The sequence below is a fragment of the Triticum urartu genome, unplaced genomic scaffold (genome assembly GCF_003073215.2).
Source record: "Triticum urartu cultivar G1812 unplaced genomic scaffold, Tu2.1 TuUngrouped_contig_5006, whole genome shotgun sequence".
Classification (NCBI taxonomy): Eukaryota; Viridiplantae; Streptophyta; class Magnoliopsida; order Poales; family Poaceae; genus Triticum; species Triticum urartu.
In genome coordinates this window covers 1-17,205 of record NW_024115643.1, presented here as the reverse complement: position 1 = coordinate 17,205, position 17,205 = coordinate 1, and the positions used below count along the sequence as shown (strand labels likewise).

At 44.2% G+C, this 17,205-nt stretch overlaps 1 protein-coding gene and 1 long non-coding RNA gene across 2 annotated transcripts; one reads left to right on the top strand and one right to left on the bottom strand.

Annotated features, from left to right (window-relative positions):
• Positions 1 to 13,645: 13,645 nt before the first annotated feature.
• Positions 13,646 to 15,650, top strand: LOC125528637 (glycolipid transfer protein 3-like). Its single transcript, XM_048693079.1, has 6 exons — positions 13,646 to 13,960; positions 14,318 to 14,373; positions 14,512 to 14,642; positions 14,759 to 14,894; positions 15,091 to 15,234; positions 15,334 to 15,650. Exons 1-6 carry the CDS (start codon positions 13,783 to 13,785, stop codon positions 15,367 to 15,369), a joined length of 681 nt encoding a protein of 226 aa, XP_048549036.1. The 5' UTR covers positions 13,646 to 13,782; the 3' UTR covers positions 15,370 to 15,650.
• A 736-nt stretch (positions 15,651 to 16,386) lies between these two features.
• Positions 16,387 to 17,198, bottom strand: LOC125528638. The gene is made up of 3 exons (XR_007292436.1): positions 16,948 to 17,198; positions 16,740 to 16,805; positions 16,387 to 16,654 (listed from the first exon to the last, which is right to left on the bottom strand). It is a non-coding gene; the product is annotated as an uncharacterized LOC125528638 (long non-coding RNA).
• Between the last annotated feature and the right edge of the window lie 7 nt (positions 17,199 to 17,205).

The following is a 17,205-nucleotide window of genomic DNA, read 5'->3' as shown; positions in this document are numbered from 1 at the left end:
AATTTTCCCTCAAGTGGATGCCCTAAGGTTTATCAACCCGTGAGATGTGTAGGATGAAGATGGTCTCTCTCAAAAGACCCTGCAACCAAATAGAAGAAATCTCTTGTGTCCCCAACACACCCAATACAATGGCAAATTGTATAGGTGCACTAGTTCGGCGAAGAGATGGTGATAAAAGTGTAATAGGGATGGTAGAAATATATTTTTATAATATGAATAAATAAAAACAGCAAGGTAGCAAATAGTAAACGGGCACAAAATGGTATTGCAATGCTTAAAAGTGAGTCCTAGGGTCCGTACTTTCACTAGTGCAACCTCTCAACAATGCTAATATAATTGGATCATATAACCACCCCTCAAAGTGCGATAAAAATCACTCCAAAGTTCCTATCTAGCGGAGAACATAATAATAAATTTCTTGTAGGGTACGAAACCACCTCAAATCTATTCTTTTCGTTCGATCTATTCAAGAGTTTGTACTAAAATAACACAAAGCTATTCTTACCGTTCGATCTATCCTAGAGTTCATACTAAAATAACACCAAAGCAAATTCATATTCATAGTACTCAATACAACACAAAGAACTTCAAAGGGAGCTCCAAGATTTCTATCGGAGAAACAAAGACAAGAACGTGCATCAACCCCTATGCATAGATTACCCCAATGTCACCTCGGGAATCCGCGAGTTGAGTGTCAAAACATATATCAAGTGAATCAATACGATACCCCATTGTCACCACGGGTATTCAATTGCAAGACATATATTAAGTGTTCTCAAATCCATAAAAGTATTCAATCCGATAACAATGAAATCTCAAAGGGAAAACTCAATTCATCACAACAAGATAGAGAGGGGAAAACACCATATGATCCGACTATATTAACAAAGCCCGTGATACATCAAGATTGTGACATCTCAAGAACACAAGAGAGAGAGAGAGAGATTAAACACATAGCTGCTGGTACAAACCCTCAGCTCCGAGGGTGGACTACTCCCTCCTCATCGTGGTGGCCGCCGAGATGATGAAGATGGCCACCGGTGATGATTCCCCACTCCGGTAGGGTTTCGAAAAGGGTCTACATTGGTTTCCGATGGCTACAGAGCCTTGCAGTGGCGGAACTTCTGATCTAGGTTAACCCCGAGGGTTTTTGGAATATTTGTAAATTTATAGGGTAAAGAGGGGGTGCGGGAGGCTACCGAGGTGGGCACAACCCACCTGGGCGCGCCTGGGCCCCCAGGCGCGTCCTGGTGGGTTGTTTCCCCCTCGGGGCACCCCCAGGTGCTACTCTGGCCCATCCTGGGTGTTCTGGTCCAAGAAAAATCTCTAAAAAGTTTCGCGGTGTTTGGACTCCATTTGATATTGATTTCCTACGATGTAAAAAACAATCAAAAAATAGCAACTGGCACTAGGCGCTGGGTCAATAGGTTAGTCCCAAAAAATGATATAAAGTTGCTATAAAATGATTGTAAAACATCCAAGAATGATAATATAATGGCATGAATACTTCATAAATTATAGATACGTTGGAGACGTATCATGCATTGCCGGTGACAACAATCGAGGATTATACATTCCATAAGTTGAATGCCTATTTTCAAAAGTAAAGTGAGGAAATGGCTAAGTTGATATCTGGGAAAAACAAGGCCAAAAAGATGTACAGGTATCAACCAAAGGTCTACGATTGGATGGAATACCAAGCAAGGAAGGAGGATTCACACGAAATCCAGTCCTTTGATAACACAGAATTGATTTACCAAGTTGATGAGCATGGTGGAATGTCGCATGATAGCATGCCATATGGAGGTGGCTCCTTCAAGGTTTATCTTAAGATGGGTGTGTGCTCATGCGAGAGGGCTACGTTATATCATCTCCCGTGCTCTCACTTGATGGCTGCATCCCGCACTAGAAATTTGAGTGTCAATATGACCAACAATGGAAGATTGGAAGAGTATTCGATCGATGCGGTCAAAAATACATGGGCTGCGAGATTTCATTCCTATATAGGCCAATCTAAATGGTCGGAATATCATGGACCCCCACTATACCCCAATCTGGAAATGAAGGTGGTGACACGTGGAAGACAGAAGACAAAGCGTTTGTTGGGTGATATGGATGATTGGGGTGGTGGATTCTGTAAGGAATGGGGGAGACAACATTTCGTGGACCCTCGTGATATCAACCATTGCGGTAAATGTAACAACGAGGGGCACAATAATAGAGGTTGTATCAAAAGAAAGAGATCAAAACGAGATGGTGATGGTGGTGTCGGCCACAGTGATGGTGGAGCTCAAGGATGTGGTCGTGGTGAGGGTGGAGCTCGAGGACGTGGCCGTGGTGATGGTGGAGATCGAGGACGTGGTCGTGGTGACATGGTGCTCGAGGACTTGACCGTGGTGACGGTGGAGCTCGTGGACGTGGACGTGGTGATGGTGGTGGTCGAGGCTTTACTTATTGGCTTGGGGCGTGATTCTTATGTATGTGTCGAATGTATGTAAGTCATGAACCTTTTGTGCATCGAAATTATGTAAGTCGTGAACCTTTTGTGTGTCGAACTTATGTAAGTCGAACCTTTTGTGTGTTGAACTTCTGTATGTGTTGAACTAATGTATGTCATGAAGTTATGATAATATATTATTGTTGAACATGTATGCCAAAGCTAGTGCAAAAAACAAAAACCATATAAGTTAAAAAACCAGAAAAGTGAAGACCATGGCGCCCTAGGCTAAGGCGCCATGTTAGTATGTCTGGCGGAGTGGGCTAGGGCGTCCTATATGGTGATGACCCACAAGTATAGGGGATCAATCATAGTCCTTTCGATAAGTAAGAGTGTCGAACCCAACGAGGAGCAGAAGGAAATGACAAGTAGTTTTCAGCAAGGTATTCTCTACAAGCACTGAAATTATAAGTAACGAGTATTTTGATAGCAAGATAATTTGTAACGAGCAAGTAACGGTAACGATAAAAAAAGTGCAGCAAGGTAGCCCAATCCTTTTGTGGCAAAGGACAGGCCAAAACGGTCTCTCATGATAAGCAAAACGTTCTTGAGGGTATACGGGAATTTTATCTAGTCACTTTCATCATGTTGGTTTGATTTATGTTCGCTACTTCGATAATTTGATATGTGGGTGGACTGGTGCTTAGGTGTTGTTCTTACTTGAACAAACCTCCTACTTATGATTAGCCCCCTCGCAAGCATCTGCAACTACGAGAAAAGTATTAAGATAAAATCTAACCATAGCATTAAACTTTTGGATCCAAATCAGTCCCTTATGAAGTAGCGCATAAACTAGGGTTTAAGCTTCTGTCGCTCTTGCAACCCATCATCTAATAACTACTCCACAATGCATTCCCTTAAGCCCTAATAAGGTGAAGTGCCATGTAGTCGACCTTCACATGACACCACTAAGGGAATCACAACATACATACCATCAAAATATCGAACACATATCAAGTTCACATGATTACTTGCAACAAGATTTCTCCCGTGACCTCAAGAACAAATGTAACTACTCACAAATGATAATCATGCTCAAGATCAGAGGGGTATTAAATAGCATAATGGATTTGAACATATAATCTTCCACCAAATAAACCATATAGTAATCAACTACAAGATGTAATCAACACTACTAGTCACCCACAAGCACCAATCTAAGGTTCCGGTACAAAGATTGAACACAAGAGATGAACTAGGGTTTGAGAGGAGATGGTGTTGTTGAATATGTTGATGGAGATTGCCCTCCCCAAGATGGGAGAGTTTTTGGTGATGATGATGATGATGACGATGATTTCCCCCTCCGGGAGGGAAGTCCCCCGGCGGAGGGCAAAAGTGCTCCTACCCAAGTTCCGCCTCGAGATGGCGATGCTTCGTCCCGAAAGTCCTCCCCTTATTTTTTCTAGGTCAAAATGACTTATATACCAGAAGAGGGGCACCGGAGGTGGGCCGAGGAGGGCACAACCCACCAGGGCGCGCCTGGGCTCCCTGGCGCGCCCAGGTGGGTTGTGCCCACCTGGTGGGCCTTCTCTGGTAGTTATTTGCTCCAATGGTTCTTATATATTCCATAAAAATCTCCGTGAAGTTTCAGCTCATTTGGAGTTGTGCAGAATAGGTGGCCTGATGTAGCTTTTTCAGGTCCAGAATTCCAGCTGCCGGTATTCTCCCTCCTTGTGTGAACCTTTCATATTATGAGAGAAAAGGCATTAGAATTACTCCAAAAAGCATTATTGTGCATAAGAACAATATAAATAACAGTAGGAAAACATGATGCAAAATGGATGTATCATATGGCACCCAAAAAAATACATGGCGCCCCCAACATCAGAACCTCAAATGGTTTTGGACTTAGTCATTTTCAAAACGCATGGCGCCCTGGGCTGGGGCGTCATGCTGTCAATGCGCATTGAGGCATGGGCTGGGGTGCCGTACTATCAATGACCATGGCGCCCTAGGCTGGGGCATCGTTCTATCAATAGGCATGGCGCCCTAGGCTGGGGCGCTGTGCTGGCTCTATTTTGCTTTAAATGATCATGAGAATGCTACAAGTCTTGACACACATAAAATTGACAACAAAGAAGTCTTGACAAACATAAGTTCACGACATCAAGTTTTCGACAAATAAGTCTTGACAAACATAAGTTCACGACATCAAGTTTTCGATAAATACTACAAGTCCTTGACATACATCAAGTTCACGACAAATGCATCATTTCCTTCCTTTCCCCCTCTTAGCTGGTGCAACATCCTTCCCCTTCACTAAGCGCCTTCTCCTCTATAGTTGTGGCACCTCCTCTTCCTCCTCCTCCTCCTATGAAGTGGCCTCGACCATCGGGTCCTTACTGCCTTCCTTGCATATTTGCCCGGAGTATACTTTCCACACCATTGACTAGGATGAGGTGCATCGGGCATCTGCGAGGTGTTAATCTCATCATGCATCTGTTCATCCTCTCCTCCCCCTCTCCATCAACCAAGTCGTCGGCTGGGTGTTGTGTGCCGCTTGGTGATGATCTTGACCTCGATGTAGTAGGGACGACGACATTAGTGGAGCAGCAGCCTAGTAGAGCACCCATGCCACGTACCCAAGACATGCTTCGCTATGAAATTGACATATCATGAAGTTAGCAGATATACCTCAAAAATGTGTATGGAAAGCAAATTATCAAACGTCATACCTCAACAAAAGCTTTAAGCTTGTTGTACGACTCTTCACCTGGAGGGTATTTGAGTGCCCTGCCGGCTTCGTTGACATGCTTCAAGAGCTCATGTTGCTATTGCACACAATAGGACAAATCATTTTGGCACAATGTAGGCAAGTATGTAGAGATAACGGTAACTTACCACAAAGTGGACAGGTGGCGCTGATTCATCCCATCTACAATCTCTAACAAGCCTGTTGTACTCCAAATTGGTCATCTGATCAAAACCTGGGTTGGGTTCATGTAATATGTCCCCTGGTTGAAATGTGGGTGCGTTAAGTTGAGTACGTGCAATGGAACGAAACCACATGAGATAACTATTGAATTCTTCCATATCAAAAGGCCGTGGGGAAGGCTTAGAAGTGGGTTGACACAATGAAAGCTCAATCTTATCACTACAAAAAAAGACACATCTGTGACATTATGGGCCGAACGAATTTTTTCTGTCATGGTTATGACACTTCCATGGCGATAATTATGACATAAACACGTATCATCATAGATGTGGTGGGCTCCTACTTCTATGACAAAAAATCATGACATAAAATGGGCTTTTCGTCTTGGGCGGGTCGGGGACGCACCCGCATGACATTCTTTGGGCCGTCCATGACATAAAAAATCATGGTAGAAGTGAGGACGAGGAAATTTCGTGGAGTTCCCGGTTACGGTGGGTGGTCGGGGCCGAGTGATGCAGTGTGGTTTGCGCGTTCCTCTCTCACACGCGTGCGGGGTGCGAGCCGTGTCGCTATAACTGAACCCGAGCGAGAGTGGCGTTCACTTACTGAACCCGAGTGATCGCACATTGCTAGTACTACGTACTAAAGCCGATCGATCGATCCCTTCGCTGCTAACTGAACTCGACCGACTCCTTCGCTGCTAACTGAACCCGATCGATCATTGCCGCTGCTTACTGAAGCCGATCGAACCCCTGTACGAGACGTAGCTAGCTAGCTGGTTGGGTTGCCTCTGGATGAACAGTGCCCATTGCTGCCACGTGCGTGATACATGGAACGAGTCGAGACATGGTGAGCCGAGTCGGTTGGTTGGCTGTGGATGAACAGTTCCCGGTGGGGGTTGGATGAACAGGACCCCATTGTTGTAGTAGGCGGTTGCCGCTGGATGAACATGACCCTGAGGAGGCCGCCGCACCCCAGCTGATTGGGGTGGATGAACAGGACCCCGTGGAGGCTGGATGAATAGTAGTCAGTGGAGGCTGGATGAATAGTAGCCCATCGATGAATAGTAGTTGGTGGAGGCTCGAGGAAGTCAACGGTGGATGAACAGTAGCCCATGGATATTGGAGTGAGGCAGTAGACGATGGATGAACAGGACTCCGTTTCGACTGTAGGCGCTCAAACAGAAGTCCGTTTCCTGCGGTACGCCACACCTTCCCGATCAACAGGACCCCGTTTTGACCGTAGGCACTCGAACAGAAGTCCATTTCCTCCATTTTGCGGTATCCCAGACCCTTCCCGATGAACATGACCTCGTTTCGACCATACACGGTTGAATAGAAGGCCGTTTTCTCCGTTCTGCGGTACGCCAGAACTCGTTTCGGCTATTCCATCCAAGCCGGTTGGCTCCTGATGAATAGGACGTATTGCGACCCAGTCGGTTGCTTCCCGATGAAGACGACTCTGTTCCGACCTAGCCGGTTGGCTACTGATGAACAGGATGCCATCACTGTACGCGTTCGAGACCCCGCCCGTATGTACGTACGTAGCCGTATTTACTTTCTTGCAGCATGGCTATACGTACGTGTACACGATATAGATGGGACCACGTGACATGCTACATCGGCGGCTCTACTATGACACGTGCCGCTCCGTACTCGGTAACGGTTCATCGCTGCAGAGAGACCGATCGACCAGTATGTACGTACACATTCGAGACCAGATAGACAACCCTACGTACGTTCGACCGGGTGGGTCCCAGCTGTCAGGGAGGATAAGTAGGCACTTTCTTGTGTGCGAAGATATAGCTGGTGGGTCCAAGCTGTCGGGGGAAGAATCATTTTTTGTCCGTAATATGGACGCACTTCCTTGCGTGCTAAGATGTAGCTGGTAGGTCACAGCTGTCAGGGGGAAACATTTTTTTGTAAAATACAGAGGCCCTTCCGATGGGTCCCCGCTGTCAGGTGGAGGAATCATTATTTTGCGCGTAATAAGTAGGCACTTCCTTGCTGCGGCCGTAGACCCAGCTGCCAGCCTCTCCACGTACAGTACTCTTCCAATGAAAGTCATTCGTTGACCATGTTGACCATGCCGCGTCGAGAGCATAAAGGCGGTGGACGACGACGAGGCCTAGGAAAGGAATGACCCAGAGCCGGTGAAGACTCGACAATTGTTTCCCGCGTGGAGGGGAGTACGAGGGTTTTACTGGTTCGGCTACTGTTGCTGGAGAATAACTGGAGGTCTGGGTGAGTACAAGGATGGCCAGGCCAGCGTGGGAGTAGGGTGGGGTGGTGAGGCCTGCATGCAGCACAGCCGGCCACGGAAGGCCGGAGCAAGCAGTCCCATCGGCGTTGGTTTGGGCGGCTGGAGCAGAAAGATCAGAGATTGAAGAAGCATGACGGCCGTTGGATGGACATCCAACAGTCGCTGCTCTCGTGTGTTGACTAAGTTGGCACGGCCAAGCGTACGCGTCAACCTAGTAGGCCACAAGTTAGCCTCAAAACAACATAAAACCCATCTGCCATTATTTCTAATAAATTTACAGCTCATTTGCTATTTCTTAAGGATTTTGTTGAAGCACAAATTCTTTTTGTTAGCATTACAACCCATATTCTGGCCATGGTTAAAAAAATTAACGAAATTTTGCATATTTCGGTGCGGTCCAAACTGTTTTTAATCCAAAAATTTTGAGTAACATTCAAACTAATGTAATAAATAAATTTGTATCAATTTAAAATCCAACATATTTTTCCCCGCAAGAAAACAATCAAATTTGAAATTTGGAAATCCTAAAAAACGATTATTGAAACTAATTGTCGGTTTGCTCTTTTTTTAAAAAGTTTACAGCCCATTTCTTAGTACTTATAGAACATTTTCTGGGCAAGCGAATACACCCCTCTCTTCTTGAAATATTTGCACCACAACAGGGCTGAGAAAAGCAAGTAGGCCTCCGTTGGGTATTCTTTAAAATAAATAGAACTGGGCTAGCCATTTTCAGAAAGAAAAAAACGGCAACTTGACTCATCATGTGGTAAACATAAAATAAAAGCCTGGACTAGACGGGCCACATCCCCGCACAACCCCATTGATACATGCTCCGTCTCTAAAACTAAAGAACAACTGCGTGATCTGCTGAGTCCTGGTGTCAGCCGCTCGTTGTGTGTTCTCTCGTTTATTGAGTACGTTGATAATGGCGTGTGATATCTACTACACAACTTGTTCTTGTAGACTCGTGTTGGGCCTCCAAGCGCAGAGTTTTGTAGGTCAATAGAAAATTTCCCTCAAATGGATGATCTAAGGTTTATCAATCCATGGGAGGCGTAGAACGAAGATGGTCTCTCTTAAACAACACTGCAACCAAATAACAAAGAGTCTCTTGTGTCCCCGACACACCAAATACAATGGTAAATTGTATAGGTGCACTAGTTCGGCGAAGATACGGTGATACAAGTGTAGTAATAATAGTAGATATTTATTTTTGTAATAGGAACAATAAAACATTTATCATCAACAGGAAATATGATAATAACCATTTTACTATTGCCTCTAGGGCATATTTCCAACAAATGAATGGTGGAAGTTGTGTTTCGTTCTGATGGCTCTCTTAGAGAGTAAGTGGGGGTGGAGGGGTATATATAGGATTCACCCAAAGATCCAACCGTTACAAACTTGACCCAACTAGGTGACACCGGAGCAAATTCTCGGTGAGACCGACTAGTGTAAAAGATTCGAACGTTGGACATCTCGGTGAGACCGATCAAAACTCTTCGGACCGACCAAAGTGCAATGGCTAGGGCAAAACCTCATTTCGGTAGTTTTGATCGTTTCAACTCGGTAATTCCAAAGTGAAGCAATTTCATCATAAAAACTTGGTCATGCCATCTCGGTGAGACATAGATCCATATCAGTAGAACTGAAAAGTTAGGGTTTGGCTCTGGCAGTGTATATGATCAACTTGGTGAGTCCGGGATAGAGAATTTCAGTGGGACCGAGATGATACTTTAGGGTTTGGACGGATGTGATATGGAGAATGTGGTTGAGGGTTTTGGAGCAATATCTCTAAGCACTTGAGCAACAAACTCATCATCAGTACCTCATGCCCTTTTAATAGTATTGGCTTTCCTATAGTACTCAATGTGATCTTGAGCCACTTAACAAAAGATGTTGTCCTGAAGCTTTGCCAATTCTTGTCCTTACCATTTTGAAGGGGTCCACATCCTCATGTCCTTGCCATGCCACTGTTGAACTTATATGAAATATACTAGATAAAGTTGTTAGTCCAACAATATGTATGTTCACATGAATTACCAAAACCACGAAGGAAGCAAATGTGCTTTCAGACAACCATGGCGGGCGGCTGTGGGGTGTGTCGCATGTTGGGAAGACAACTATGGGGCATGCCACTGATTGGGGAGGCGCGCCGATGATCGGGGGGTGAGGCGCTTCGGCAGCTGAGAGGATTTGGGGTCGGAAGTGAGCGAGGAGAGCAAGAAGAGACACTAGATTTTTACTCCATCGCCTATAGGTCGAGTATATTTACTCCTGGATAGGAGGATGAGTGAGATCGGTTAGAGGAGTAAAATCAAAATTTTACTTCTACTCCTCTATAGCCTTTTAGGGGATCGACTAGAGTTGGCCTAATATACAGTGGCGGAGCTAGGAAAAATGAGTGGGGGGGGGTATTCTCAATCCTTGTTGGTCTTTTAGAGGCTTTTAGGGGAGCGATTAGAGTTGGCCTAATATACAGTGGCGGAGCTAGGAAAAATGAGTGGGGGGGGGTATTCTCAATCCTTGTTGGGGAGGGCTAGCCCACTAAATTACACAATTTTAGCTGCTAATAATCATCTATTCACATGCATATTAGGCCTAATGCAGTGTTGTTACGGGGGCCAGGGCCCCTGCTAGTCCCATACTGTTCCGCCACCCCGCCGGCCACCTCCGTCGGCTTGTCGCCGCCGGAAACCACCCCCTCACCAAAGAAGAGCTTGGGGATAAGAAAAAGTCCAGCGGGTTCAAGCTCCGGCTCCAACTATGGCAAAGGCCGTTGTGGTGGACCAGCTGAGCAAAACTCCTGCTGGGACTATCCCATCGCAGCTGTCACCCCCTCCGCAGCCGCCGCCAATGACCAACCCAATGACCGAAATGGAGAGCCAGGACTGTCCCGCCCCCCCGCCGGCCACCTCCGTCGGCTTGTCGCCGCCGGAAACCACCCCCTCACCGAAGAAGAGCTTGGGGATAAGAAAAAGTCCAGCGGGTTCAAGCTCCGGCTCCAACTACTGCAAAGGCCGTTGTGGTGGCGAGTGCCTCTCCAGTGATGGCCCACCGCTCCCGACGGTGCCAAAGAGCTTGAAAGCCGATGACGGCGTCATCCGCCCTAGCCGAGGAGGAGGCGAGGAGGAAGAAGAAAAAGTCAACTCCGGCATCCCATCCACGGCCGACAACACTTGTCGTGTCTCCAGTGACACCCACTGGCACAGCTCCGGCGCGTCCGGCGTCGGCAAGAAAGCTCGTGGCTGCCAAGTGCTTGATGAAATGCATACAAGGTAAAAAACCATCTTCAACATTTCGACCAATAGGTAATTGTTGGTAGCCGGTGGTGATGTAGTTTCTTTGTTTCGTTGTCATAGTGCGGAGATGAACACGACCACCAACAATTTGGAGGCTAATTTTTGGTCCATCACTGGCCACCACCTCCCCGGTCTCCTCCCCTTCCTCGGCCTCCTCTTCATCATCATCCACCTCCTCTTGCTCCATGTCTTGGGCCGCCTCCGAATGATGCCAAATGGAGTCGTAGTTGGGCTCATCAAGAAATTATTGTGAGCTCACTCGTGGGGAGATCTTGCATCCACCTCCTCTTGCTCCATGTCTTGGGCCGCCTCCGAATGATGCCAAATGGAGTCGTAGTTTGGCTCATCAAGAAATTATTGTGAGCTCACTCATGGGGAGATCTTAACCCAAGTGGAAGCATCTCTTAGGAATGGTGGTGGTAGTGGTGGTGATGGTGGCCGAGGGGGTGGTGGTGGTGATGGTGCCCGAGAGAATGGTGGTGGTGATGATGGCTGAGAAGATGGTGGTGGTGTTTTCTTCTCCGAGGACCTCGTTTGAGTGGTGGTGGCCGAGGGGGTGGTGGTGCATGTCATTGAGTAGCTCGACCATAACATATACATGCTATGTTTGTGATGATTTTGGATCAAACATTGTGTTTGAAGTGATGCCTTTTGGGTGAACTATGCATGTTTTATTTGAAAATCACAATGATGAAACTATATCTTATGACAGTTTTATTATGCATGTTTGAATTTCAATGTTTCAATGATGTATACTGTGAAGTGTTTGAAGTTCATGCGGCTGCCTAAAACAAAGCAAAAAAATACTACATTTTTTACTCTCCACTAAGTTTAGGGGATCGGCTAGAGGAGGTCACCTATAGACGAGGATAATTTTCCTCCACTAACTTTACTCAGCCGGATACTCCACTAACTTTTAGGGAATTGGTTAGAGTTGCCTTAATATATGATATTATGCATTACGGATGTAGTATTATACGCTAGTATTATATGAATGATATTTATAAAATTCTCCGCTACAGGCAGCCTGAGTATCTAGCACTACTAACATGGTTGGTCGGCCTAAGATTCTATAAAACCATGCAAGGCAATGTACGATAGGTACGTACCTCTCATTGGCGAAATGTATACGTCAATAATCTTTGTGTTCAGCTGGATCCTGCAGTGCAATGGTCCTGTTCTGCATAACTACAAGTCGATCGATCGATCGTGCAGTCACAAAACTCTCTTGATTAACTAGTGACGATCGATCTTATCATCATTGGTCAATGTAAGGTACATGGCATCATATATCATATGAATCCAAGTCTATCCATCTCGTTAAGCAAAGCGCGCTCATACGCTGGCCGGTGCCTTGCCACACGTATATAAGATTAAAATTAATTAGCATAATAGTTAATCTTTGGGTTCAGCTGGATCCTGCAGTGCAGTGGTCCTCTCTGAATAGATATATGACGTCAATGTTATACAATTGCTGATCATCTCTGCATAGATAGTTACTTCTAATCGGTTCCGTTATTTATCTTTTTCCTTTTTTCTGATTTCAAACGCCCAGACCAAACCCGAGACAGATTCTGTAGCTAGGAGCCTAGGAGCTAGGTTCAGCTGATAGCTAGTTTAATTACCTTCAGGTAATCAGTTTGTTGCCTACATCTCACTGTTTACTGGAGGAACAGTTGAATATGGTTGAGCTAGCAGAGCGCATGCAATTCGTGCATGTTCATGCGTGGAAGCATGAAACATGATTAGAGCAGAGGTCGATGGTGATGGACTAGCTAGGGTTCATCAGCATCAATATATTAGCTAGACCACTGATTGAAATGGCTAATGATCATACTCCCATTGCTAGGTTTTTTGTCAGCATCCAAGTTAATTAAGCCCTGCTAATAGGTGGTTTGATTCCTAAACCAGCCAATGGCCTTGGAAGATGCACGGGTTCATCGATGATGTGACATGCTGATTTTCTTTTCAAACTAGATGATGACATGCATGATGATCATATATAAAGCAGAACACAAGTAATCTCTCTAATAATATGCCATTCTGATTCTTATTCTTCTACCTTTTCGAGGATGCCACGTCACTCACAAGGGGTGAGTACTACCAATGACAGTAACAAATTGAGCAGGAGAAATGAACACCTCTTAGTAATATTCATTGTCGTATCAAGAAGATACAGCTGCAAAAAGGTTTAAGCACTGGCGTATGCATAAGAAGATGCACGCACTCAAGGTTTTTATCTCCTTGTATAATTTTTTATGCACATTTTTTCACGTCGAAATGGGTTCTTTCTAGTCAGATGATTTCTCAGGGAGCAGCCGCAGAATAGTTCGTTTTCCATCCTTTTCAAACTTTTTCCTTATGCATGCCTTGTAATGGTCTCAAGTTAAAAGAACACAAGTTGCTATTTACATAAGCGCGAATTACTAGCATACGAATTTCCGCTAAAATAAAAAGAAAAAAATGTTTATTTTTACAAGCTGGAGTGGCGTGTAGCTTAATGGCCAATGGTTTAAGTACACTGCAAGAAGTACAAGGCGAAATGGTTAACTGTTAAACAAGTCCATGACAACTGCATCCAGTAAATTAAACTATCCTAAGCTAGGAGACAGAGCCCACACCTCCTATTTTACTCCTAATAATACACCATTTCCTGCTCTGACTTCACATAGAGGGTTGTGGAGAACAGCTCCAGGACATAACAATTGTTAGATTTAAAAATGGCATCCAGAAGTTGACCCCATCATTTGTCCCAAGAAATGGCAGCAAATGAGGTTGAATTTGTGTGTATATAACTAGGGGATTGAGGCAGATGCCAACCTAAGGTAGTACACTATCTAGGAGAGATGGAGACAGAGATAGAACGGGAGAAGATGGAGAGGGGCAAGTCTGACCTGAGGGTGGCCATGGAGGAGCTCTGCTTGCTCAGCCCAGGAGATGGAGAAGAACAGGAGCAGCAGCAGCAAATTAGGTCATCCACCATGGATCTCCTCTGTGTCTCCAAGCAGCTCCTGCATGTCCTTGGTTGGTTACTTACTCAATACTATTTCAGATGCAAATTATATCATGCTATTTATTTTACTCTTTTGTTCAGTAAGAATGGAAGTTCATGAAGATTGAACTGTTCTGTTGTTCTAGAGAGAAAAAACACCCTTTTTAAGCACTTGTCGATGTTTTTTCCTTTGCGTTGGGACGAATCGTGGAATATTCTCTCTCATGAAGCATGGGAATGAAAATGCCCACCATCTAGACTGATATGAAACTGAAACTGGAAATTGTAGAAATGAACTTACATTTCTTCAGGGCTACTCTGTTTCAAACCCTCGCTTATCATATCTGTAAATTTAATGTTGAAATAATAAACGCTTTGTTTTTTCAAAGATGAGATTGGGCCAACGTTACTAGTCCTCAGGCAAGACATCCAGCAAAATGTTCAGGTAATTGCTCTTTGTATGAAATCATCTTATTCCCATGTTGCCCTGCATTCTGCATTGCATTTGTTCACATCACTAAGCAACTGAGCATGCCAAATCCTTGTTTTAGTTACGATTATTACAATTATCTATCTTTTGCAGAGACTACAAGATCTCCATGCAAGAGACTCTTCGAAATATTCAACTTTGACGGCAATTCTGATAGAGGAAGTGGAGGAAGGGACCTCAAAGAAGACCAACAGTTGCACCAGGGCTATTATCTGGCTGGCTAGGTAACTTAATTGTACATGGACTTTCTGCTCATATAGCATATGTTCTTCTATACCATATATGTCAATTTTGTTTCAAAACCCTAGTTCTTAAGTGTCGCAAAACGCGTTGGGTTTAGGTCAATGAATTTCTCAGTACATTTGCTGGAGAGATTAATGAAGAACCCAGAGTCAAGCCTGAAAGAGATGGTGGAAGAAGCATACAAGAGCACCCTGAAGCCATTCCACGGATGGATCTCATCAGCTGCTTACAGGGTATGATCAGTTGACATACTGCTTTCATGATCATGGCTTCTACATAATTGCGTATTATTTTACATGACTATACAAGCTACTAGCAATAATTTGAAGATTGTTCACGCGGCAAATCTAGCTCATCAAGTTGCAGTCATCGGTTGGTTTGAGTTGTTTCCAGTGACCTAATCTGTTGAGCATAGTTGCAAATTGTCAGGTAGCATTGGGTCTCATTCCAGAAAGAGAGATCTTTATTCAGCTGCTGATGGGGAACTGCCAGGATCATGAGGATTTTGGAGGAGATGTCATGATCTTGGTCTCCATTGTACAGCCTCTGCTAGAAGAGATCAATGCCATTTTGGTCAGTGTTCCCCATCCACATGCACATTTCTTAATTAATCAGTCATTGCATTGCATGGAAGATATGTGTTTTCTGATGCCGTTCAGGGTTAATCTACAGGTCAAACACCAGCTGGACAGGCTCAAATCCACCTGAAAAACAAGGATGGCCAATCACCTGATGATTGTACATATCTACTACTGTACTGCACAAGCTAATTAACCTACGTTGCGTTGTAAAATGAAGATTAAGGACTTCTTTGTTGGTGGGTTCTTTTAAGCAACTGCTGGTAGTTGGTTCCAGACTCCCTTTTTGTTAAGCTGTCACAGATGTCTTTGCTGTATGTCTTTGTGCCCTTGTAGTTTTAGTGGGTTGGATGTATCGAGAACTTATTTACCTGAAACAAAATGCATCTCCTGTTTCTCTTTCTTCTAATTTCCTTTCCTGTGACTCGCAGTATTTCTTTAATCTCTACCTTTTGATTTCCATCAACCAAATGACGTGAACAATAGAAAACATTAAAAATTCAAGCTTGTGCTCGCTAGCTCCTCTAGAGAAGTTCAGCGATCTTTAAGCAATTAACTGAAGTTTCATCCCAGTTTGATTTATCATAGTCATACACTTACTCTCTCACATAGTATCATTTTTTTATTGTTGAGAATACCATATGAAAAGTATTATAGTACTACATGCTCTACTCTATGATCCGTGAACTTTTGTAGAAGAGAATGGAAAAGGTGACAACACCATTCATGCCTTCACAACAGCAACCACCAAGAATCTTCTTCTCTTCTCTAACAGTTCTGATGTATTTTGTTGTTTTCTTCTAGCTCACCGCAAGATATACAAAAACTAAAGAAACCATGATTTGCACGTACCTGATATCTTGAGATGAAGACGACATTGACGTTCATCGATCTCGGCTCAGCTGCTTGCGATTTCACAGCTATATGACCAAGATGTTTGGCCAGTTTTGTTTCTTAGCTGTTTGCTTCATCGTTTCACACCAGAGTTATTTTTACTTATCCAACTTTTTTTTTATTTGTATAAAACTGAAATTAATACAAACATATGCTGTACATCTTAAGCTCTACATGATCCATTGTGCAACTTGATAACATATGACGCATCCAGCCAGTGGCGGAGCCAGGATTGAAGCGAAACCCGGGCCTAATTTTTTCGGCAACAAAGGAAAACTTTGGCACTTATAACTACCCAAGAACACATCATGACATTTAAAAAAAGATAATATGCAATACCAAACAAAATAAATTCAGTTGTTCAATAATTCTAAAATTTAATCTTGGTGCTTAACAATCCAATAGAAGAGATAAAACATGATAAAACCAGAAATAATACAGGGATATAAGAGTACCAAATCAGTTGTTTATTTCATTCCTGCCTCCCATAACATGATCTGCGGCAGAAGAAGAAGCAACACCTTCAAGACATCAAACATGTAATTTCATAAGAAAAGGCATAAACATAGTGAAATAATAATGAATAATTAAAATCTAAAAACTTACCTCTATGAGGAGGTAGAAGCCCTCTGAGATCCCTATAGGCTTGAGAAATATCTTATCTTCTATTTTCTGAAGTATGAAATGAATTGACATAAAAAAGCTTCAGTTTCAAATCGATAATACATATACAATTAGGCAGGAACGATGACTGAATAGTTGGCTCAAGGTTCAGTTAAACTTTCTTCATATCATACACAGACATGGGCTATACATCAATTAAATTGTAGTCCGGAGTCGGGGAGTGGCCGGAGTAGAGTGGCGGCGCGGAGACGGGGAATCCGGATTCAGGCAATGGCCGGACTAGAGCGGCGGCGTCGCCTGGCTAGAGCAACAGTGCCAGACAGGCAATCCACAGTCTTGAGCAGCGGGGAGCAGCCGAGCAGGGGATTGAGGAAGAGCGACAGCCCCGGGCTATGTCACGGAGACAAGCGGGAAGGAGCGAGGCAGTCCCTGGGACCGGACGGGGCGG